This window comes from Lissotriton vulgaris, chromosome 1_1 (assembly GCF_964263255.1).
Source record: "Lissotriton vulgaris chromosome 1_1, aLisVul1.2, whole genome shotgun sequence".
NCBI classification, from domain to species: domain Eukaryota; kingdom Metazoa; phylum Chordata; class Amphibia; order Caudata; family Salamandridae; genus Lissotriton; species Lissotriton vulgaris.
Window position 1 is genome coordinate 1,518,226,263 of NC_141685.1, and position 15,532 is coordinate 1,518,241,794.

The window sequence follows — 15,532 nt, forward strand, 5'->3', positions numbered from 1 at the left end:
AAAAAGGTAGGACATGTACTGACAAGTTTTGCATTTTTTAGTAGTGACAAACAGTTTACTTCTAAGTCCCTTGTAAAGTGGTATACCATATAACCAGGGCATGTAATCTAGATGCTACTAGTGAGCCTGCAGCACTGACTGTGCCACCCACACAAGTAGTCTTTCAAACCTCTTTCAGGCAGGCCATTGCAAGACCTGTGCGTGCAGTTTACTACAACTTCAAATTGGCATTTAAACCCAATTGCCAAGCCTCAAACTCCCCTTTTATTACACATATGTCACCCATAAGGCATGCCTTAGGTAGCCCTAAGGACAGGGTGCTGTGCATGTAAAAGGTAGGACATGCACTGGTAAGTTTTGCATCTCCTAGAAGTGACAGCCAAATTTGTTTTTCATTACTGTGAATCCTACTCCTCTCATAGGCTAGCATTGGGAATTTCTTAATACACTTTTATCTGTAATTCCTGATTAGAAAGGAATCGCTTCATCATGTTTCATATCTTTGGAATGGTAATAATGAATTATGTTTTAATGGTTAAGTTGGATTTAATATTACTGTTTTAGAAATGCCACTTTTAGAAAGTGCAACGTCAAAAGAGGTGGTATGCACACCATTGTTTTTCTTCATTTAAACCATTACTTCAAACTATATAACGTTGCGTGCAAAACTGGGCTGTGTCTTGCCCTAGTGCACCATAGTTAGGACAATACTGTGGGGAGCGTATGGACGTGGCTCGTGATAAGCCCGAAATGCATTCGGTTCCTAAAAAAGAAAATGCTGCTTTGAACGAATCTCTGCATTTTGATAGTATTCATGAAGAGGTCCTGATGGGCACACTTAAACATGGGAAGCATTCAAAATGCAGGACGCTATATATGTGGATGTGAAAAATGACAACATGAAAGCTTAGAAAAATAACGTGGATCAAATGGGATTAATTATGAGTAAGGTTTAAAAGTTGAATAATGAGCAGGATATATATCCACTCACGCTGCACGTCTGGGCATAGACCGTCCATACGTGCTCCCCACAGTATCGTTCTAACTTTTAGAAAGTGGACATTTATCTTCTTTTACTGCTCTGTGTACCTTGCAGCCTGTCTTCAATACATGTCTGGGTAGGTGACAGCTACACTTTGTGCATTCCCTGTAGACAGCCACAAACACAGGATCTCCTTGGCATTCATCTGCATTCTGATCAGGCCCGGACTGGCCGTTGCGGGCACCGGGCAATCCCCCGGTGGGCCGCATGGTTGGGGGCCGGTTTGGGGCCCCTGGGGGCCGTTTTATGTTACAGGGTCGTTTTTGCAGCTATGCTGCAAAAACGGCCCTGTAACAAAAACGGCCAAAACCGGCCCTGGCACAGAGCGCGGTCGCACCCCGCCCCCCCAACCCTCCTTTCGGAGGGGGGGGGGACCGGCCAAGCACTTTGCCAGGGCCGGTTCTGGTTCCCAGTCCGGCCCTGATTCTGATAGCTCATCGTGGGCAGGGAGAGGGAGGGGGAGATCACACTTACACCTGAATATGCAGTGTCCTGTATCCCAAACAAAGGGCTGATTATCCCCTAGTTTGGAGCCAAGGCTGGGAAGAAAGGGGGATCTGTGCACTTCATTGGCCTGCTTTGAAGTCACCCGCCGCTTCAAAGGCACAACTGGGTATAAGTACTAGGGGTCTGGCCCTACCAAGACAGTACATTGCTGAACCTCTGAAGAACTCTGCCAGAAGTATAGACTGCTGTGCTGCAGTGATTTGCACTGTGCTTGACTGCTGCTCTGGGAAGAAAGATTTTTTGCCTTGCTGCCTACTGATCCCTATCCCGCTGAGGACATTGACAGGACCCATCTCACCTGAAACCAGAGTGACTCTAAGGGCTTGCTGGCTTGCCCCCTGTTCTGAAGTCTCAGGGCCATCAAAGAATACCTACAACTCTGCAACAACACATAGACTCTACCATCTGTGAGTTATGGCCTGAAAAGTGTTGTCAGTCCAGTCCTGTGCAGAACCATCAAAATCGATGTAGTGACGACTTTGCGCTGATTGTAACCAACACATTGCCCTTCGACTCCGATGAAGGAGCATATTGACAAAGTCACTTCAATGGACTGCCCAGCTTGATGACAACAGACAGTGCGTTTCACTGCCGTAGCCCCTGAATCACAAAGGAGTTTGTTTACGAAGTCTTCATCCGCACCAATGCTTGCTCCATCCAAATACTTTTTCAGCGAGACCTCTGTGAGCCTGTAGGTGGCCTGCTCTCCATCGCCATCGGCCCGAACTTTGGACCTCAAGAAACACCTAAGCTCCATCTGCTTCTAAGCACTCGTTTTATATTTATTCGTTCAAAATGCATAATTCTGGTTCTACTTATTGGATTTTTGTTTTTTGGTCTTGTTTTATTCATAACATTATTCTCTACTTTTTTAACCTGTGTGGAGTATTTTTGTGGTGTTTTCATTGTGTCACTGTGTGTGTGTGTGTGTGTATATGTTGCACAAATACTTTACACATTGCCTCTTAAGATAAGCCTGGCTGCTCTGTGCCAAGCACAGGTTATCTTTTAGTATGTAGCTAGCTTACCCTGACTACAGTGGTGTTTGCTGCTTGTACAGGGTGCATGTACTGACAACCAGAAGAAACCTCAGTAACAGCCTCCGCCTGGCAGCCACTGTTAACTGAAGGCAAGGCTTGCATAGCTTGCCTCGGTCTAGGATGCTGTTTATCGAAGGCTTAAAAAAACGATCCTAGAGGAGCATAGCAAGATGTTTATAGGTGTGGATTTTTCCTTCAACTATTAAACTAGTTTGTCTACCTACACATATCGTGATTATTGTCTCCTTTTCTGTGTTCCTTCTGCTGTCGTATCCTTCACAGGAGCGAAACACAGGATCAATGTGGTAAGCGTCTCTGCCTATCTTATGCACCTCACACATAAATATGTCACGATTCCGACTTTGCTGTTTGCCGTAAGTGAAAATATAACATGTTTTACTGCACTTGTTTTTCAGATCCCCAGTTTCCAGATCCTGTTTGTTTCGACTTTTGCTGTCACCTCCACTTGTTTAGTTTGGTTCGGATGCAAATTAGTTGTCAGCCCTTCAGCAATTAATGTGAGTTGTGACCGAGAAAGATGTTATGATTTAAAAATTGCACTATTCATTTACTGTCTTGGACTATTTGCACACATCACATTTAGCCATTTAAAAAAAAATGTGTGTACTGATATTGAAGTTGCTAAATTAAATATTTTTAACTGCGTTCATAAGAGGTTACGAAATATGCAGAGAATAAATGTAACAGCAGATAAAATTAATCGGTCTTATTGATCTACCCATTAACCGACCTCGAATCTCCTCCCATTTCGTCACACATTGCCTCATTTTGAGTTGGGTGCATGGCTAAAAATGGCCACAAACTTTTTGTGCTTGTTTTTGCACTGTGTAAATTGCACGTTATTCTAATTGTTTTGTGCTTCCCTATAAAACAGGTGTAAAACCCTCAGAGTTGACCCTGTGGCAATGACATTTGTCAGAGATTTTTCGCACCACAATTTAAGTCCACATTTCAAATCGCCTTTTAATCCATTGAAGCCAGTAACAGTAGGCACCAGTCCTATTTGTATTACAGGGTCAGGTAACTTCATGGATCTCATTTATTTCACCCAGAAATCCCATCTGCTAAAAACAAATTGTTTCTTCATGCTTAATACTAGGGAGAATGATTTACCAGATGAATCGAGTCTGGACTGGACCTCCTCCTTGCCTCGAAAATGACTCTTTTGAAAAGGACCCTCAGGGTTTCATTTGAATTCGGCCAATAACCCCCCTCTCTGGGAAACCCCTACTATAGATAGATTACTTCATGGGTAGGGGTATTACTGACCATTACTGGGGCACTCGTAGTAAAATATTTAGTGCTTAAACATAAAGGAAGGCCCTGTAATCTTGCGGTATCAGTGTCTTTGAACTAGAAATACCTAGTACGTTAAACCAACATTCAGTGGGGCTGAAAAATAGGCCACTGTTGGCCAATCATTTTACAGGCTGCTCTCGACAGTACCCATTGGAGGTTTAATCTGGGCAGCTGCTCCTTGCTCCCTTTGCATTGTGACGAGATGGAGCAAGACAATTACTCTGACATGAGATGATATATGGTCCCAGTCTCGCTCTCAGAGTATAGATGCTGGAAAAAGAGGACCTAGGTTTCAGACTGCTTCCCAGGTCAACCCTGTGGGGGCTTGATAGTTCGGCAGAGAAAAAATAAAAGGATAAAGACACGTCTGGGTTCATGCCTTCCTTTCCACAGCTCTCTGCGTGGCACAAAGTAAAACAAGCATTGAAAATGCAACAGGTCTCGCCTTTGATTACGTTAAAGCCATTTGCTTTGCTAATGGCATTGTATAGCAAAGCAAATGGCTTTAACTTATTGAAAGGCGAGCCCTATTGCATTTTTAATGCTGTTTTCGTGGTTGCAGTTTTATCCTGAAATTATATAATCAATGCAGCTGTTAATTAGAGAGCCAGGATCCGGGTTGCCATAGCATTGCCACATCAGTATAGATGCGCTCTGCTGCTACGGCCTGTGCTCTTAAAGGGGCAGGTGCCCCTGTACGGTGAGAGCTGGTAGCATTACCCTTCAGCATCCTTAGCAAACGCATGGTGCTTTAATCATAAGGTCACTGGGTCCGGTGCAGCTGCACCTGCTGCACTATACCAGCTAAGCCTCTGGGATAATAATCCGCTTTTTCTGTAATGATGAAGCTGACAACACAATCAATCACAAGGGAGATTGTTTTTTTACCCAGCCAATAAGCAAAAAGCATGCTGGAACTTGTAGTTTCAGTTGCCCCTAAGATCATCCGCTAAAAGTGGATCAAACGTTGGGGTATTACAAGACTGAAAAGTGTGTTGTTTATGCATTTCAATGCATCATTTTTTATCGGCAGCTATCTGCGTGAATAGGGAGATCAGCACACGGCCTAGACAAGTAAGGACAGACTTCAGAGGTAAAATCAAAGACTACCTAGAGAAATTAATTGTTGGATGAAAACTGCGAGAAAGTCTGCATAGCACCTGGCTGCCTCTGATGTGTAGGTGCCTAGTGGGCTGGCAAAGACTTGTAGCTTCACAACCCCTGCAAGGAAAGCAGGTGTGATGTGCCCTAAATATCTCATTTATTTATGAAGCACTGCGAAAACCCCATGGGACATACTGGATCCAACAATGGGTTAAGATATTTCCATGTCCGACCAGGCTTCGGAGATACTTGTCTATTTAGTACCCACCGCACCCGATTTTCAAAACGAACTACTTACGCATATATTGATATGGTCTCCGAAGACAGATAAATATTTTTTTTACATATTTGCGAAAATGTGACTTGTTCAGACTCGAGGCCCGTAGAGCGTACTCCTGAGTGATGCCGACAGGACACAAACCACAGGCACATTTGGCGATAACTTGTATGGTTGACTCCCGCCATCTCCAACTGAGGTTGTTGTGTGTCTTGTCCCATAATTAATTTTGAGTGTTGAAGTCTTGTTCGCTACGAATAAACCAATTGTACGAAACACCCCCAATAACAATGGAAACAGGGAGCCCTGACAACATGTCACAAACATAACATATCACTCTGTTCATTGAAGTGGGTGTTAGTTGTTTTGTCTTTCTCCGGCGGATCCTTCAACAAAGGGGCCTAACATCTCTCAAGCTTCCAAGGGCGAAGAGTGATCATTTGATGTGGGTTTTTCTTTGCAGTATGGGACTAGTAGTTTTGCTGGTGCCAATATTTAATCGGGACTACATATAAACAAATTGCGGACTGGACGAGGTACTCACACATGGGCCTGGGAAACCTGAGAGCGCTGACAGGGTGGTTTTGGGGAGGGTTCTCAGCACATACCACTCACTGGGGCAGGTGGGAGCGCAGAGCCCCTCGCCAGTGTCTGTAGCTCCCCACCCCTCTCGAACACCAGCGACTTCCTCGGGTGCACCCGTGGAAGGTTCACGAGAAGCCCCGGCGCTGGGTGTGTGCCAGTCTCGCGAGGGACAGAGCAGTGTCTGCACCCTGCTCGGAGACCTGGCACCAGTGAGATGCAGCGCCAGATAACCGCGCACTGTAAACACACAGCCAGGGGGCGCTGCTTTCGTCAAGTACACCACTGTTTTTTGTAATCTTATTCCATATTGTTAGCACTCTTTTTATCCTGCGTGAAAATTAATTACAATTACTAACTTATCAGGGACAGTTCGCACCAAGTATTTGTTTTTCTCAACCTGGGCGGGAGCAGGAATAAGACAAAATGACAGCGTCTGTCTGTAACCCCCCATTCTCTGCGGTGGATCACTTCAATACATTGGTCCCAATGGCATCTAGTTTTATGGATGGAAAACTTCACTCTGCTGCGCCTACGCCTTTTCTGCGAGGGTAGGGCGCAGCACATTCAGGCAACGTCGAAGGAAGCAATGGTCTCTCTGCCTTACCTGAAGATCTGTGGGGCTCAGTAAACAAGCTCTCGCACATTGCAGTTGCTTGTTTACATTGCGCTATCTCCGTACTGAAAAAACAAAGTGCCTACACGGAGTAAGGATGAACAGAGTGTCACGGCTCCAGTAAAAGATCCAGTCCTGGTGGGCGGGGCTAAAAGCGGACTGAGCGGCAACAAGAAGGGATTAAAAAACCTCCTTCACAATACAAAGTCTGTGTTTAGCATAAGCTATGACGCAAGCCAATGGACAGAAGGGGTGGGGCTTCAAGTCCCCTTCGGAAACCGTATTGATTCCAAGAGGCCCTCGCATGGCTAGAGCAACGCATTCGCGCTGCAATCGCCAGGCGAAACCTAAAAATAAGATATAAAAGAAACAAACATTGGCAAAGCCAGAAAAGTGGGCTTTGGCTGCAAAGCTTTTGACTTTATCAATGGCTGCCTTCTTTTTTTCATGGTTTTTGCAAAAAGTATTGTTGGGGAAGAAGGAGAAAAAAACATCAACAAATATTTTTCAGTGCATTTTTAGGTTTAGTAACATTATCCCCTAACCCCTGGCCAAACCAAGAAACTGCTGTGCAAGGCCTTTGGCTGTACTCATCAGTAACTGGCCACATCTCCTGTGTTTCTAACGCCTGATGCATGTTCTGGCTGCAGGGTCTGGTCATCCTTCTCTACGCCGCCGCCATCCCGCCCCCGCCAAACAACCTCTTGCACATGGCTTTCAGTCCAATTCCACATGTTCCAGGCACAGGGTTGGCCTCTGTCAGAAACACCTGCACCAAGAAAGTGCTCTTAATGCTACTTCAGGATGTTTTTTATTGGGTTTTATGCTTACTGATTTCCTTTTTACACTGTTCATGAACAAGTTGAAGAACAACAAATGATTCCCTGAACCTAGTGTGCTGATTTAAACATTTCATTCATTTTGAGGACATTTTCCACCATTCTGGTTTGAGGTGGCCTCTTCCCTCTCACTGTAATTTATTTCTACAGCACATGTTCTGATTTTAGCCAGAGAACTAGAATAATTGTTTTGAAGAGTCAGTATTTCACAAAATTAAATGAAAAAATGCCTTTGTATTAAGAATAATGCTTTTGTTTCTTTGCGACCCTTAATACATGTGATAAAGTTAGGTTTCCTGATTTGGAAATTTAGGACCTGATTTACGAATTCTCCATTCTCAAAAAGTAGTTGCAAATTGTGCACTGACTTTTTGCAAAAGAAGAGGAATTTTGCGGACTGACTGTTTTACTAATAGATCGGTTCCCAAAATTCAGAATCGTAACCCCAAAACATTGATCAGTTTTCTAGCGCTGTTCTTGTGCAAGAAGTGGAAATTATAGCTCCACTTTTGGTTGCCACAAACCAAGGAGAAGCAAATTGGTGGATAGAAAAGGCACCAGAAGGCCAGAAAACTATGCAGGACACACACTCGACCCTATCTTCACTTCCAGCAAGCATATCTCCTTCACGTACACCACACCCCTCCACTGGACGAACCACAGTTGCATCCACTTCATTTACAATAAGACCACGATCCACAACCACCCTCAACCAACTCTGCGAAGAAATTGGAACAAAATCACCATCGACCTGATCTCCACATCGCTTCTTCAAAAACCCCCGACCTACTCAACGAACCCTAACCAAGCCACCATCAACCTCACACAATGGTTAACCCAAACCGCCGACAAACTAGCTCCCTTGAAAAAACATCAAATCAAGCAAGGCAGCAAGAACGCCCCCTGGTTCAACAATGACCTTAAGAAATCCAAGAAGCGGGGGCGGAGCTGGGCCGGCGGCCAAGATGGCTGCACCGAGTCCCGGCTCCGCCGACCTTCTCTCCTCACCGCCTGATCTGCTTGATTGCCCCGTGAGAGCGTGGAGCTTCCGTGCGTCGGAGCGGACGCCGAGGTGAGGCGTCCGACTCCGGCGAAATTCCTGGCTCCGGGGACGGAGATACGCTCTCCAGCGCAGGGTGGCCTGCCCGATGCCGGCGACCGGGACCTCGCGTCTCGCTGCACCCGGCCACCAGTACAACAACAGCGGACACATCAACGCGTGAAGCGCCGGTCTCACGCCAGGGAGCCTGAGAGGACCCTCGATACCGCCGACGCCTTTTCCAGGTGAAATACACACTTCTCCTGGGCTGCTTGCTTCTCCCCCCCCCACCCTCCTTTCCCCCCCAGCAATTCTTATCAGCTGCCGGACTCCGAGAATTGCTCTTTGTCCATCTGGAGCAATTTGCATGCCTGCAATTTGAATTGCCGTTTTACCTCCGGCTCATGGGCGCTGGTGAGAGCATGATATTAATGTGTCTTTCTGGGCTTGGGGGGCCCGCAAACAATATTCAGTGGTGGGGAGCAGAGCGCCCTGTTTTGCCCATTGCTGGTACATAGGCAATTCGCCATTTTGACAAGGAGGAGACTAAAGACCTCTAATCCTGCCTGTACCGCGCCGTGGCGCCGCTTGATGGCACAGTGGCGATCCGATGGACTAAACCATGTGGCGGCGGCTGGATGTGCTGGAGGCCGGGAGATGGTGACCGAATTTCCCTAAGGTGTAGTGGACCCACAGTCTGGTGCTGGAGGGAAATGGTCCCGATTGTTATTGCACCAATGCTTCATTGTGACCGTCTCCAGCTTTGCTCGTCACTTCCATTGTGGTAATGGCCATTTCTATCACGGCGGAGCTGCGACTCAATGTGGAGATGACTTATTGACGGCGACACTGCGTACTTGCTCCCTGGGATGATTTGCTGATGGCTAATGGTGGATCGGATACGGGACAGAGTACTTTGTGGATCGAGATCGGTGGTGGCTGAGTGCTCGTTTCATGTGACTCTGGGAAGGTTTTGGTTATTCCTGGACTGCCATGACTCTTCCACTTTGTGATTTTTGCCCTGGTCCGGCATTTTGGGGTGGGTGGGACCTGCATCATTGATCCTGATTACCTGTCTGAGCAGAGTGTGCTTAGAGCGCCATTTCTGCGGCAGCGAGGCACTATGCCCCCCGCGGGACTTGGACTGCGTAGCGATTGATATATTCTGTTTAAGTAGGTGCTCCTAATACTGTATATTTGCTCTCTGACTGATTTTTAGGGTGGGTGAAGGGGGGGGGGGTTGGGCTTCCCGCACTGGGATTCTCCCCCACGTTTCCTTCCCTATCGTGGGCTTTTGCGTACTGCCTTTCCTTTCCTTTCTTCTCTCCCTATTTCTCTTATTCTCTTGTCTATATTTCGGGTTCATAATGGGCGACAGGCACGCTGCTGGGGGGTAGGCCATGGCCACATGCAGGGGTGCAGGGTGGGGGGATGGGGGAGGGGTTTTGCTGTCTTTCTTTTTTGTTTTTGTTTTTTCCTTGTTTCTATGGCCTTCTTATTTTTTTTGTTCCTGCCTAAGTCTATTCTTCCTTCTTTCGGGTCTTTGTGGTGGTAGTTCTTCGTACACTTGCCTTACTTTGATTATTAAGGAGGATTTCGACTGCTTTGTTACGGCGATCGAGAGCTTGTTGGTGGGCGGGCTGCGGGTTTTTTTTCATTTGACTATCCTGATACCATGTGTAATTATTGCCTCCCACTGACAGTTCTCCTGAATTGTGATCATCCTGCCTCTTGAGTTTCCCCTGATTTGTTTTGATCTATTTATATAGCCACAGATCCTGCTCCTTTTACTTTATTTTAAAATTAAACCTTCATTAATCTTGTTGTTTCTTCACAACACTGCTCTCCTGGGTTGCAACCGAGCATATGTGGGACGGAGCTTTGCACTGCCATGGTATAATTGCTTCGCTCTGTTTGACTCTGTTCCGATGGCTGATTATGATGTTCTGCTTTGTATCGATTGTAACTGTTCTCACTTCTAATAAAGGTTTTCCAAAAATAAAAAAAAATAAAAAAAAAAAAGAAATCCAAGAAGCTCTGTCGTTCCCTCGAGAAAACTTGGAAAAAAGACCCAAACACTATCACCCAAGCCGCCTTCAAAAAGGCCACCCGCAAACACCACCAACTAATCCGGACAGCCAAGACATCAGCACTCAAAGACCGACTAGACAACAACGCCCACAACAGCAAGGAACTTTTCAACATCATCAAAGAATTCACCAACCCCACCTCCAGCTTAAACGACATCACCCCCTCTCAAGTCCTCTGCGACTCCCTCGCCTCATTCTTCCATGACAAAATCGCCGACATTCATAACAGCTTTGACAACCAACCCATAAACCAGTCCACCTCACTTACCTCCGAACCTGTACCTCCTCCGAATAACCTTTTCGACTGGAACCCAATCACCACAGAAGACACCATTCGTCTGATGAACTCCATCCACTCAGGATCCCCTACAGACCCTTGCCCCCAGCACATCTTCAACAAAGCAGACTCCATTATCGCACCCCATCTCCGAGACGTCATCAACTGCTCCCTCAACTCCGCCACATTCCCAGAAAGCTGGAAACACTCCAAACTCAGCGCCCTTCTGAAGAAACCCACAGCTGACCCCACCGAACTCAAAAATTACCGCCCCATCTCGCTCCTCCCATTCCCTGCCAAAGTCATTGAAAAAGCCATCAACAATCAGCTCGCCACCTTCCTCGAAACCAACAAATCACTCGACTCCTCACAATCTGGCTTCCGAGCCAAACACAGCACCGAGACCGCCCTCATCGCAGCAACAGACGACATTCGAACACTACTGGACAACGGAGACACAATCGCCCTCTTCCTCCTTGACCTCTCTGCAGCCTTCGACACAGTCTGCCATAGCACCCTGATACAACGCCTCAGGACCATCAGAATTCAAGGAAAAGCATTGGACTGGATCATCTCGTTCCTCGCTGGAAGAACTCAGAGAGTCCGCCTCCCCCCTTTTAAGTCAGAGGCCACCGAAGTCATCTGCGGCGTCCCGCAAGGATCATCACTCAGCCCCACCCTCTTCAACGTATACATGAGCCCCTCGCAACCATCGCACGTCAACACAACCTCAACATCATCTCCTACGCTGATGACACTCAGCTGATCCTCTCACTCACCAAAGACCCAATCTCTGCCAAAACCAACCTACATGAAGGGATGAAAGAAGTAGCCGAGTGGATGAAGCACAGCCGTCTAAAACTGAACTCGGACAAAACGGAAGTCCTTATCTTAGATGCACCCCCTTCCGCCTGGGACGACTCTTGGTGGCCAACGGCCCTAGGAAAAGCCCCCATACCGACGGACCACGCACGGAATCTAGGCATCATCCTGGACTCCTCACTCTTGATGACCAGACAAGTCAACGCCGTCTCATCATCATGCTTCAACATCCTACGCATGCTCAAAAAACATTTCGCTGGATCCCCACCGAAACAAGAAAAACGGCCACCCACGCACTGGTTACAAGCCGTCTGGACTACGGAAACACCCTTTATGCTGGTACCACCACAAAAATGCAGAAAAAACTCCAACGCATCCAAAATGCTTCAGCCAGACTCATACTAGACATCCCCCGCACAGACCACATTTCCGTTCACCTGCAAGACCTTCACTGGCTCCCCGTCAACAAGAGGATAACGTTCCGTCTCCTCACCCACGCACACAAAGCCCTATACGAACTTGGACCTGATTGTCTCAACACATGCCTTTCCTTTTACACCCCCACCCGCCAGCTGCGTTCGTTCAACCAAGCCCTCGCCGCTGTCCCGCGCATCCACAAAGCCACCATGGGGGGAAGATCCTTCTCCTACTTAGCGGCCAAAACCTGGAATTCCCTTCCCATCCACCTCCGCCTTACTCAGAACCACCTAGCCTTGAGAAAACAGCTTAAAACCTGGATATTCGATAAGTAAACCTTCCCCCCCTTCCTCAAGCACCTTGAGACCCTCTGGGTATGTAGTGCGCTATATAAATTCTGACTTGACTTGACTTGGTGTGGAAAACACTGTCGGAAACCATGGGAGGGAGGGATTACAGTTAGAACAAAAGGAAGTGTGCATGGGGAGGTGATTTAGCGCCCCCCCCTAAGCAATGGGGGTATTAAATACACAAAAGCAACAAACTCCCGCATCCCAAAAATTGTAAAATAAAAGCTATGTCTCCTTAACAAGCAGTCACCCCCTCCCCTTTTCTGGTGAAATGTAATTGTGCATTCTATTTGTGTTTCTCTCCACAACCCACAGGAAATATTAACCAGTATTTTTAATGGGACGGATTTGTCTAATGTTGTTTTGTTTAAAACTCCTTCTGCAGATAAATTACAACTTGATTCTACTAATTCTACTTGAAATCCTCATGGCAACAATTGTGATCGTCTCCGCAAGGTCTGATCAAAGAACACACAGGAGAAATAAGGTAGGTAGCATTCTGCTTGTCATCCTTGGTAAGCACAACATGGTGAGTAAAATGTACTCCCTCAATAAAGTACAAACTGTGCGATTAGTTGTAAGACACTTGCCTGTAGCAAAGCCGTTCTTATAAGTGTCCCAATGATTTATGATATGTGCGGTAAGTTACCGCATACCGGAATTTAACGTTTTGCATTTTATTTTTATCACACGTGGAACATAGTAGATGCAATAAAACTGCATCTCCTGGATAAAGTTTAGCAGGTCAAGCCTGCTGATATTTAGCAAGGGGAAATGATCTATAAGTATGGGAAAATGCAAATGTTGTTACTGTAAGCACCAAAATCTGCAAGCTTTAGGGGCAAAACACATAGGGGCATATTATCAAGGAGGTATCACTGAGTTAACTCCACTTTATCGCAGCCAAAGTCATGATAAATGTATCACTCCATTCACAAGCTGGTGCTAACAGCCCATATCATCAGTTTACCTGTAATAGCAGCCGCAAAAAACATCGCCACAGATGAGCCCGGCAACTATCGCTAATGAGATGCAGAGTAGGTGCTCCTGTGTAAAAAGCCACAACAACACCACTCCGCAACATTCTCAATGACCAGCCAGATTGGCAATGAGAACCCAAAACAGGCAATAAGGCGCGTTAGCAGCAGGAAATTAACACCTGCTCTGACCTGGGGTGAAGTTGGACGACAGCCTCACCAGAAAAGGGAGCCCAGGCCAGAGCCACACCTGAAGAGCAACAGATGACATGGAGCCACTGACCATGCAGCTCAGAGCCCCAACAGGGCTGCAACACCCACCGCCACCACCACCAGGAACCACCACCCCGGACCCCACCACCCCTCCCCTCGGACCACCACAGAGGCAGTGCAGAAAAAGACAACAACCTTCAGAAAAAGCACCAACCTCACAGACCCAACACCAGAGAATGTCATTGGCCACTACAGGCTCAAACGGAAAACCATCCTCCTCATCCTGAACATCCTTGCCCACAGGCTGATGGTACCAACACAGCGTACAACCAACATCCCACCTCACACAAAGCTGCTGGCAGTGCTGCACTTGTTGGCCTTCGGTACCTTCCAACCAACAACGGGCAGAGACGGTTGAGTCTCACAGCCAGCCCAATCCAAGTTCCTCACAACAGTCTTGGATGACAGCATCAGCTTGGTACCCCACTACCTAGACTTCCTCCACACTGTGCAGGAACAGCAAGAGACCAAGCAAGGTGTCTACACCATAGCTGGCTTACCACATGTGTCGGGGGCAATTGACTGCCCACATGTCCTACTTATGCCCCCGGGCAACACTGCACACAAGAACAGCAACAGCAAGCACACACATTCCATCAATGTGCAGGCAATAGTCTACCACCGGGAAATCCCCACCAATGTCGTTGCCAACTACCCAGGCAGTGTGTATGATTCCCACATCTACCGACAGTCCATCATCAACCAGCGCTACCAGGATGGCACCCATGGAAATGCACTGCTTGTTGGCAAGTACCAAATGAACACACCACACACCTTAACTCCACAATCATGCAACTCACAACTCTGGGAATGCACACGTTACAAACTCACATACAACATGCCCACCCACCAGACACAACAGCACAACCTACTGCGGTAACCTGGGCTAGCCATATACTTGAGCCATCAATGGCATGGCACCTCAGCCACACAATAGCAGAATGTGGGGAGAGGTGGGAACCAGGCATGTGCGGAGGAGGCAAGTGACCCATGATAGAGAATGTACACAATGCCAAGTGTGGCGTGGATGTGCTGGCCAGACTGCAGTATGCAGACCACAGACATATCCATGTCGACATACACTGCTGGTGTTGGGAGTGTAGTGGAAAGTGGACGCAACCATGTCACCCCAGCCAGTGGGGAAGATCGCGGAAATGTAGCTTGTTAAGTCCCTCCCTGTAAGCGTGAGGGGAGTGGGCTAGCCCGGCGTATACCAGACCAGCGTAGGGGTGTGAATAAAAAGCACGTAACTCTGGGTGTGGTTCTCTTCCGGAATGCCCAATGTCTCTGCCAGGGCAGCGTCTCTCACCTCACCATGATGCCGTCGCTGTCGCCGTAAGCGGTGTTGCCTGCGATCCTGCGCGCCTGCTGCACCCGGGGCTGCTGGGCCCTGAGCCTGTCTTGCCTGCCCCTGTGCCCTTAGGCCTCACTGCTCACCTGCTGACACCTGCGTGTATCAAGGAGCGCCCACCATGTGCCGGTGCAAGCTCCAAGCCTGAGGCCCGTGACCCTGGCAGCCTGCTCAGACCATCACGGCCACCGCGACCCAGGGCCGCAGTACTCCTTTCTCATTGACGTACTCTACTGGCATACATAGCGGACTAGAAGGTCACACATTTGGAACTGAGTCTTGATTACACTATGGTAGAGGACAATTTTTCACCATACTCCCTGTAATGTGGTGCTACCAAGTCTGTGTATAGCTTTCCAACCACAAGTGTGTGTGGGCCCACACGGACTACTGCCCTTGGCCCACAATAAGCTTGTGTAGGTCACACATTTAGAACTGAGTCTTGATTTATTCATGGCAGAGTTCATATCATTACACGCAAGGAGAGGTGTAAGAGGAAGATGCGTGTCAGTCAGGATGAAAAAAGGATCATTGTTACGTAGGTGATCGAACACTACCAACAACTGCCCTGATGTCATTAACTCTGTGCATCGCGGGCCAATGACACGT

At 47.5% G+C, this 15,532-nt stretch overlaps 1 protein-coding gene across 1 annotated transcript in view; it reads left to right on the plus strand.

Annotated features, from left to right (window-relative positions):
* MLC1 (modulator of VRAC current 1) overlaps nt 1-15,532 on the plus strand; it is a 415,388-nt gene that overhangs the window by 112,969 nt on the left and 286,887 nt on the right. Inside the window, exons 4-6 of the mRNA XM_086936780.1 lie at nt 2,841-2,894; nt 3,006-3,107; nt 12,708-12,809. Coding sequence (XP_086792906.1) covers nt 2,841-2,894; nt 3,006-3,107; nt 12,708-12,809 — 258 coding nt within the window. The remainder of the gene's footprint in view (nt 1-2,840; nt 2,895-3,005; nt 3,108-12,707; nt 12,810-15,532) is intronic.